The following is a 10,158-nucleotide window of genomic DNA, read 5'->3' on the forward strand; positions in this document are numbered from 1 at the left end:
CTTACAATGTTTGGGGTTTCCTTTTTGCAGCCTGCATATTCATAGTTCCCATTGTTTTTGGTGTCTGCCCCCAGTGGGTATAGTTGATTCAGTGAGTTGTGAATGCTTCCTGGTGGAGTGGACTGGTGCTTGTGTTCTGGTGCATGAGGCTGGATCTTGTCTTTCTGGTGACAGCACTATGTCTGGTGTTGTGTTTTACGCTGTCTGTGACCTTATTATGATTTTAGGCAGCCTCTCTGCTAATGGGTGGGGTTGTGTTTGTGTCTTGCTAGTTGTTTGGCATTGAGTGTGCAGCACTGTAGCTTGCTGGTCGTTGAAAGGAGTTGGGTGTTAGTGCTGAGATGGAGGTCTCTGAGAGAGCTTTCACTGTTTGATATTACATGGAGCTGGGAGGTCTCTGGTGGACCAATGTCCTTAACTCAGCTCTCCCACCTCAGAAGTACAGGCCTGACACCCAGCTGGAGCACAAAGACCCTGTCAGCCACACTGCTCAGAAGAAAAGGGAGAAAAAAAAGATAACAAAATAAAATATAAGTATTAAAATAAAAATGGAATAATTATTAAAAATAAAAAAATAAAAGTAATAAAAAGAAAGAAAGAAGAAGACACCAGCCTAAAAACAAATCCACCAATGGTAACAAGCACTAAAAAGTATATTAAAAAAAAAAAGGACAGACAGAACCCTAGGACAAATGGTAAAAGCAAAGCTATACAGACAAAATCACACAAAGAAGCATACACATACACACTCACAGAAAGAGAAAAAGGAAATATATATATGTATATATATATAAAAGGAAAAGAGCAACCAATTCAATAAACAAATCTACTAATGATAATAAACTCTAAATACTAAACTAAGATAAACATAAGAACAGAAACAAATTAGATGCAGAAAGCAAACCCCAAGTCTACAGTTGCTCCCGTAGTCCATCACCTCAATTTTGGGATGATTTGTTATCTATTCAGGTACTCCACAGACGCAGGGTACATCAGGTTGATTGTGGAGATTTAATCCGCTGCTCCTGAGGCTTCTGGGAGATATTTCCCTTTCTCTTCTTTGTTTGCACAGCTCCTGGGGTTCAGCTTTGGATTTGGCCCCACGTCTGCGTGTAGGTCGCCTGAGGGCATCTGTTCTTTTCTCAGGTGGGATGGGGTTAAAGTAGCAGCTGATTAGGGGGCTCTGGCCCACTCAGGCCAGGGGGAGGGAGGGGTATGGAACGTGGGGCGAGCCTGCGGTGGCAGAGATCGGTGTGATGTTGCAACAGCCTGAGGTGCTTCGTGTGTTCTCCCTGGGAAGTTGTCCGTGGATCACGGGACCCTAGCAGTGGTGGGCTGCACAGGATCCCAGGAGGGGAGGTGTGGATAGTTACCTGTGCTTGCACACTGGCTCTTGGTGGCTGCAGTAGCAGCCTTAGCGTTTGATGCCCATCTCTGGTGTCCGCACTGATAGCCGCAGCTTGCACCCATCTCTGGAGCTCGTTTAGGCAGTGCTCTGAATCCCCTCTCCTCACGCACCCTGAAACAATGGTCTCTTGCTTCTTCGGCAGCTCCAGACTTTTTCCCGGACTCCCTCCTGGCTAGCTGAGGTGCACTAGCCCCCTTCAGGCTGTGTTCACGTGGCCAATTCCAGTCCTCTCCCTGGGATCTGACCTCCAAAGCCTGAACCTCAGCTCCCAGCCCCTGCCTGCCCTGGTGGGTGAGCAGACAAGCTTCTCAGGCTGGTGAGCCCTGGTCGGCACCGATCCGAAACTCTCTGCTTTGCCCTTTTCACACTGTTGCTGTGCTCTCCTCTGTGGCTTTGAAGCTTCCCCCACGCCGCCCCCATCTCTGCCAGTGAAGGGGCTTCCTAGTGTGTGAAAACCTTTCCCCCTTCACAGCTGCCTCCAAGAGGTGCAGGTCCTGGCCCTATTATTTTGTCTCTGTTTTTTCTTTTGCCCTACCCAGGTACGTGGGGAGTTTCTTGCCTTTTGAGAAGTCTGAGGTCTTCTGCCAGCCTTCAGTAGGTGTTCTGTAGGAGTTTTTCCACATGTAGATGTATTTCTGATGTATTTGTGGGGAGGAAGGTGATCTCCACGTCTTACTCCTCCACCATCTTGAAGGTCTCTAAAGGCTTAGTTTTAAAGTAATAAAAGTTATTTTTCTGCATAATTTCAGCCTTGGATTATATGTTGAGAAATGTCTTTAGCATGCTTAAGTTAAATAATCATCTACTTTCTCCCAGTTCTGTTATTATTATATTCAATTTGTCAATCCATTTAAGTAACAACTTTGTTTCAAATAATTCTTAAGGATAGTGGAAAAGGATTATCTTAAAATGTTAAGTGAAAGAGGAGCATACAAAACAGTGTGTACAGTATTATTCAATTTTTATAAAACTAGATTTCATTTGTGAATATTTTGTGTAGAAAAAAGACTAAAAGAAAAGAAACTGAAATATTTAACAAAGTTTAGCAGGATTAAGATGATTTTTTATAATTTCTTCTTTATGCTCCTTTGTGTTTTCCAAAATGAATGTGTACCATTTGCTATCAGAAATTTAAAAAATAAGATTATTTTTTAATTAAAAGATGTGTTGTATCCTAAAATGATTTGGAATGGTATGTTTCAATATAAAGATAATGTAAGCCACATATCTAATTTTAAATTTTCTAGTAATCTCATTTTTTAAAAGAAAAAGTAACTGGTGTAATTAATTTTAAAGTATATTTTATTTAACACTGTATATTCAAAATGCTATCATTTTATCATATAAAAAGTATTGATAAGATATTTTACATTCTTTTTTTATACTATGTGTTTGAAATTCTGTGTGTGCTTTACACTTTTACCTGTCTCAAATTACATTAATCACATTTCAAGTTCTCAATAGCCACATGTGGCTCATGGTTATCATATTGGACACTGCAGATTTGGAACATAAAAATGTCTTGAGTCCCAAATTAGGCTAAATCCTACTCACCTGCTGAACCATTGCTTCAAATTACTTTTGAAATGCAGTTGATATGGATTAGGGGCTACAAACTGAAGTGCCTCTAAGGGCCAGAGAGGAACTATATAATTTGAATAAGAAAATCTGTGTACAAAAAGTTAAACTGAAGCACGTGTCTTTCTAAAGAATTGAAGCCACCACTAGCTCCTTCTAGTCAATTGGTGCACCATGGGAATGCAGGCTTAGGGTTGACAGACTTACTGAGTTTTCATGGAAACTTAAACTCTGGATTTTCTTGTGCAATTTCTCAATTATTAATTATCAATAATGATTCAAAAATTGAACAGCACCTTGTGCGACAAATTGTTTTTACTAAATGTAATCCTTTTTATGCCAACTTTTGACTGCTGGGATCAATACATACTTTCAAAAATCCACTAATTTTATTAACTTTGAAACATTAGGCTACTCATTTTTGGTGACCTAAACCTTTTTTTTTTTTTTTCATTTTACATGTGTTATAACGTTAACAGCTAACATTTACTGGGAGCTTAGTATATGACAGGCATCTTGCTAAATACTTTCCACATCTTACCAATGAGAGAAATGAAACTAAGGGTGGTTGACCAACTTTGTTTAAGGTCAAAAAACTTGTAAGTGATGTTGCCAATATTTGAACTAAAGTCTGCCTGACTCCAGTCTGTGCTTTTACAAACACTCCTTTAAATCGCCTAGGAGTATCCATGTCTAGGTAATCTACCAATCTCCCTCCCCCCCCCCCCCCCCACACACACACACACACTCCTCTAGTCCTTTTTCTCTTATCCTCTGTTTCTTTTTTTTTTAGATGTTGGGGGTAGGAGTTTATTAATTTATTTTATTTATTTATTTTTGCTGTGTTGGGTCTTCATTTCTGTGTGAGGGCTTTCTCTAGTTGTGGCAAGCGGGGGACATTCTTCATCGTGGTGCACGGGCCTCTCACTATCGCAGCCTCTCTTGTTGTGGAGCACAGGCTCCAGACGTGCAGGCTCAGTAGTTGTGGCTCACGGGCCTAGTTGCTCCGCGGCATGTGGGATCCTCCCAGACCAGGGCTCCAACCCGTGTCCCCTGCATTAGCAGGTAGATTCTCAACCACTGCACCACCAGGGAAGCCCCTGTTTCTTTTTCTTTTATCTCTCTCCTTTATGCTCATCCTACATCTCCTTTCCAAAACATATTTCCTTTTCCCATTCTTATCTTTCATTTTCATTGCATAGTATTGTCTCTATTTTATCCACCATGATAAGGGAAGCTCTCAGCCAGTGGTGTGCTAAAGCCAGCTCTTACTGGCTCAGGACAGTTAATTATACATATCTCTTCTGAACTTTGCATTAAGTGACATCATGTTGGCAGCTGAAAATCAGCTGTAGTAGGAGTATTTACACAATGGAGATAAGCTAACACTACACATAGTTTACTGGAAACCTAGTTGTTTAACATTTAGTTTATCAGCACACCACTGGATTTAGCACTGGTTACACATCTGATTTTTTCTGTCTGGGGATCAATGTAGGTATTAGGTAGCTTATCTGCCCATCTACTTTTCCCTTTGGTTTTGTAAGTTCTGTTATTTTCTGGAACCCAAACTCTTACATTAACTCCCTAGCTTATTACATTGATTCTTAATGTGTATGGTGAATTTTAGTTCTTTGACATTCAGAAGACAACTTTATTTTCCAGTTATGCATGAAATGAAATTCCTTTTGATTCTTTTTAAAGAGACCTATTTTTAGTACCTTGACTATGCATTAACTGATATCTTTTCTGAATACATTTCCTCACTGGGACAGCTGGATATTATGGTCAGAACCCCCTTCAGCTCATTTTGCTTTAATTTTTGTCCTGTTTTTGCATGTTTCCTTCTCTTATGGCACATTTATGCCTTCTATTTCATAGCTTTTTCCCTTAAAAATCTTCTAAAATATTCCTTGGACTTCTACCTGTTTTAACTTCAAGTCTCTTAAAGGATTTCCAAGACCTTGCTTCTTATGGGCATATTATTATTATTTTCCTTCCTGGAGCATTTCCATGTTCCTGCTTTCATTGGACAACTCCCAAATGATGCTGATTGGAATACTAGATCTTTGCAACCTTTTTAGTATCACATTCACAGATAATTTATTGTGTTATTCACAGAGATGGAAAGCCATGTTCATTATCTATCAGATTTATCCATTTAGAACTCTCAGAGGGCATCCTCATTTTCAAGATTTGAGGTCCTGGGGACCCACAAATTATATCCTCCATGTTTTTATCTTTTTTCTTTTTTGGATGCACCATGCAGCTTGTGGGTTCTTAGTTCCCTGACCAGGGATTGAACCCGGCCCTAGCAGTGAAAGTGCCGAGTCCTGACCACTGGACCGTCAGGGAATTCCCATCCTCCATGTATTTACATTAGTCCTCTGAATTTTGTGTTTCTTGGGAAAAAAAAAGACTTCTTAAAAACATACCCTATGCCTTATTCAATCAAACTAGATGATAAAATAGTTTCATATACCTGCTTGCTCATCCTGTTATCTCAGTCCTATGTTTCCTCTAACCGTAAGAGCACTTTTTTTTTGTAGGTATTTACTCAACCACAGGAATGATTAGTAATATGATGATTTATACCTGCATCTTTCCAACTTTGCCAGCCTGACAGCCACTTTTTCTATCCAATTGCGTTTCTTTCTGGAGTGAAACAGATTATTTTGGCAAATTTGATTAAATATAACTGTTTTCGGGCTTCCCTGGTGGCACAGTGGTTGAGAGTCCGCCTGTCGATGCAGGGGACACGGGTTCGTGCCCCGGTCTGGGAAGATCCCACATGCCACGGAGCGGCTGGGCCCGTGAGCCATGGCCGCTGAGCCTGCGTGTCTGGAGCCTGTGCTCCACAACGGGAGAGGCCACAGCAGTGAGAGGCCCGCGTACAGCTAAAAAAAAAAAATACCTTTAAAAAATATATATATAACTGTTTTCCAATACTTCTGCAAAATGCAGGTGTCAGAATCTCAAATGACTGTTTTGGGTTATGAAGTTGTCTGTGTAATTCCCCTTCCTGACCCTGACTCTACCCTATATTTTCATTGCATAGAACAGACTAGTTTCTCTCTTAATATTTGCTAGATTTTCAGAATCTGTGGCTTCAGGTCTATGTTGGATATGAGACTCTTTTTCAAACACACACTCTTGTCAAATTCCCAGTAGAAAACTTTACATTAGGTTGTTCCTGTTATTTGCAACCTGACAAGGCCAATGTTGTTGGCCAATTTATTTTTTGTTAACATGTAGTTTGTGGTTAAAATTTTATTTTTTGTTGGTTTATATAGTTTGGGGTTAAAAAATATGAGACCACTGGAAATTTGAACAATGACTGGATATTAAATAATTGTTTCCCACATTTGTTTGTGATTATGGTACTGTGGTTATGTTTTAAAAGCATAATTATCCTTTAGATATACATACTGTATCAGCTAACCATTGTTGTGTAACAAATTACCCCCAAATTTAGCAACTTAAAACCACACACATTTATTGTCCTAGAGATTCTGTGAATCAGAAGTCTGGGTGTGGCTAATCTGTGTCTTCTGCCTCGGGGTCTTTTGCAGATCTGCAATCAATTTGTTGGCCAGGGCCAGGGTCTTATCTGAAGACTTGAGTAGGGAAGCATCTGTTTCCAAACTCACTTATGTTTTTTGGCAAGATTCACTCCCTCAAGAGCTATAGAACTGAGAGTCTTAGTTCCTCACTGCCCGTTGGCTGTAAGACTCTCAGGATTTTGCCATATGGGCCTCTCCAACATGGCAGCTTGTTTCATCAAAGCCAGCAAGGGGGTAGGGGACAGGGAGAGAGCCTCCTAGCAAGAGAGAAGTCATAATCTTCTGTAATGCAATCACAGAAGTTACAACACATCATTTTTGCTGTATTCTATTGATTAGAAGTAAGACAGTGATTTTGCCTACATTCAATAGGAGAGAAAATTAAACCAAGGCATGAATACCATATCCATAAGTAATTTGAAATCTACATATCTTTCTGTCAGTGAGAATGTTTTAAGTGCCTCCATTGCATTTATAAGCTCACTGAAGAGTTCTTTGGATCTGGATCTATTATTGGCTTTTATTTCTTTTTTGCACAAGTAATCCATATTCCTTAAGAAAAATGTAGTTTAATACAAAGAAAAAAATCACCTAATATCCCTCAAGAGATAACCACTGTTAACTTTTTAGTGTATACACTTTCAATTTTTATGTAGTAAATCTAAAGGTCTTTAAATTTTTCTCATCCTTTGCATTTTAATGCTTCTCTCCATTGAATTCAGATATTCATCTTTATGTTCTTCTAATTATTCTTGTTCCTACTGAAGAATTGAGATCATAGTAAGGATATACACACCAGTAGCCTTTTAAATGTTAATGTGCATTAGAATCATCAGGGAAGTTTGTTAAAAACTAAAGTTCTGGAACTCCATTCAGTAGATTTGGAGTGGGACATTTTCAAGAAACTCCTCAGGTGATTTTCACACAGGTGGCTGATCAGCATACTTTTAGAAACACTAGGACATTATTAAATAAATTCAGTGTTCCGTTAGAAATTGCAGGTAATCTCCTCTAGAGAACTGAAGTTAATATCCAATGTTATTTTATTCAGGGATGGAATGAGACAAGAACTCAGAGCTCCTGATGCAATTGTTATTAATCGTACTTTGTTAAGTTTTTGTCAGGCAGAAATCACACCTTGACTAGCAGAAATTGCAGGCCTGAAGGGGAAGAGGGATGCTGTATTGGGCAGATCTATCTTTGGGGACTCTGCTAAATATTTGAAGGGAAAACTTATGGGGAGGTGGTTCTTGCCTAATATGTGGGGATGGGGGCAAAAATAGGGAAACACAGCTTACACACTCCTGACCTTGTTTCACAGTCATGTAAAGCAAATATAGTTCCTAATTTATAAAGAATTCCTGGGTTTATTCATCTGGCTAAAAGATCCAAATTTAGGGACCAAGTATTTATTGTGACCCTATGGCTCTCATACAGTCATTAAAAATAGTTTGCATATCTTCTCAAACTAAATTATAAAAGAAAACACATCAAACCATCTCACAGAATCGAGTCCCTGTATTAATCTTTTGGTACATTTAATTTCAGCATTTTCTCCTCATGTATTAGATAAATATGAGATTTGAAATAAAAAAGAATACATAGATTGCTTTCTAAAACTGCTTTATTAACTTCACAGTATATAATAAGCATCTTGCCATGCAATAGGTAAAATTCTTCTGCTAACAGAATCTTACAGACTGGGTCAAAAACACATTCAACTAGAAGCTGGTAATATGAGACCCACCAGAAATGAGTGGCATCAACAGGTTTACAACAAAGGTACATCATGAACATGTAAGTTTAGGAAGCAGGTGTGTCTCCCTACTAACTTCAGGGAAAATATCAGGATTCAAGGCATAAGGCAAAACTCATCATAATGGTCATGGTGAGGGGGGTCAGTGCTAACTGCCCGCAGACTATGACTCAACTGCTTTTCCCTCAGCTTTTGCATGAGTTGTCTCATCTCTTCCCCAATCCTTTCCATATTCTCCTCTCTCATCCTTGCCTGTGGCTCTTCAAGCCTCTGAGTCATGTCCCATCTATACTGCAGGATGGGCTGCCTAACATGGAACCGCCTATCATTTCCTCCAGGTACACAATATTCACCGGATCCCGAAGGTAGGGCCAAAGGCTCTCCTTTATTAGCAACTTGCTCTTTTTCATCCTTTTTATCATTTTCCTCGTTGGCATTTTCCATGTTGATATTTTTCATCACTTGTTCCTCTTTGGATGCCATTGCTCCTAGGAGACAAAAGACAAGAAAAAGGGCTGCATTTTTCGTGGATAGACCAGCACCAAGGACAGAGGCCTGGATAGCATGTGTTATTATTATGTTTTAAATTTCATTTTCCCACCTGAAAGGCTTCATAAGCCCTCTAGGGGGCCCCCAGTCCGAGCCCTCCCCCACTCAGTCCTTTCCCTCCCTCCTCCCAAACCCACCATTTTCCTTACTGATCCCTCCCCCAGGCCTCTCCAAACAACAAAGTGGAGGACAGGGCATGGGGAAGGTGGCGGGGCGGGGGTATGACGGGGCTCTGCACCCACCCACACACACCGTCCCCTGCACCGACCTGGGCCTATCCTTGCTGTCTCCTCCTCCTCCCGATTCTCGCTGCAAGTGCGTCGCCGCAACACTTGACACTTAGATCCGCAGACCTGCAGAAGGCAGGGATGGAGGGAGCGAGTACTGTCGCCAAGCTCTCGGCGTTGAACCACCGCCCCTCACCGCCTACCCCCCGCCGCCACCCCCGACCTGCGTCCACCGCCCCCTTCCCGGGTTCACCATTGCCCTGCAGGAACTCAGGGATGATTTCCCATTGCTCTTAAGTTGCTTTGAGGCCTGGAACCCTGCTGCCCCTGCAACCCTCACGCCAGGGGGCCCCTATTTCTGTTCCCAAGAAAGCAAGGGTGTGGAGAGAGCTCACCGGGACCCGCCGCGGTGATCCCCTGCGCAGAACCCGTGCACCGGCCTCTGGGGTTGGCTGGTCGCTGCCTCCCAGGCGTCAGCGCGTGGGCCTCGGGGCCCTTACCTGCTCCGCTTCCCCCGGGCCCGATGCCAGCCCGCCGTGCGCAGGGCAGCGGGGAGCTGGTACCCAGACACGAGTGACGACTGCACCAAAGGCTGCGTCGCTCTGCAGCTCGCGGTCACGTGAGGGCTTCGCGTCACCGCGGACCTCGCCCTCAGATCCTCCTCCCCACCCACCCGGGCTGACGCAGAGTTCAACAGGACCCTCCCCTCCACCTCAGCAAGCAAGATCTCCCCCTACACGCAGCTGTGCGCTACGTCCGGTTCCTCAGCTTGGTCCTTTCCGATCCGAGGGCCCACAGGCGGCCTCACTGCCCTTATGTTTGGGGTTTGACCTTATCTAGTTACCAGGGAGAGTCTGCATCTCCCTTCCCACCACTCCAAGGCCTTGGTATTGACTTTGGCCCTTTCTGCTTTTTTCTCCTGTTCTCACTAGCTGTATATTATTTGCTTCCTAGTAATTTCTCTTTATTTCCTTTTTAAAAATCAGTATGCCTCTAAAAAACCTGAAAATTAGGAAATTTCGTTTTTTGAAAGACATGTCTCAAGTTGGGGAAGTAAAAAAAAAAAAAAAGAAAACT

General features: G+C 41.9%; 1 protein-coding gene across 2 annotated transcripts; it reads right to left on the reverse strand.

The window, feature by feature from the left end:
- Positions 1-8,155: 8,155 nt before the first annotated feature.
- On the reverse strand, positions 8,156-9,727 carry LOC137217406 (protein BEX2-like). Of its 2 annotated transcripts, none has more exons than XM_067724196.1 (3): positions 9,582-9,727; positions 9,123-9,207; positions 8,156-8,793 (listed from the first exon to the last, which is right to left on the reverse strand). In XM_067724196.1, exon 3 carries the CDS (start codon positions 8,786-8,788, stop codon positions 8,402-8,404), a length of 387 nt encoding a protein of 128 aa, XP_067580297.1. In that variant the 5' UTR covers positions 8,789-8,793; positions 9,123-9,207; positions 9,582-9,727; the 3' UTR covers positions 8,156-8,401. The 2 variants fall into 2 exon arrangements, with proteins under 2 accessions (XP_067580297.1, XP_067580296.1); XM_067724195.1 differs by having other exon boundaries at positions 9,477-9,694.
- Positions 9,728-10,158: the final 431 nt, after the last annotated feature.

This window comes from Pseudorca crassidens, chromosome X (genome assembly GCF_039906515.1).
Source record: "Pseudorca crassidens isolate mPseCra1 chromosome X, mPseCra1.hap1, whole genome shotgun sequence".
NCBI lineage: Eukaryota > Metazoa > Chordata > Mammalia > Artiodactyla > Delphinidae > Pseudorca > Pseudorca crassidens.

What these genes read in the sequence shown, in the direction of transcription:
- LOC137217406 (XM_067724196.1), bottom strand. Translation starts at nt 8,788, where the DNA reads ATGGCATCCAAAGAGGAACAAGTGATGAAAAATATCAACATGGAAAAT.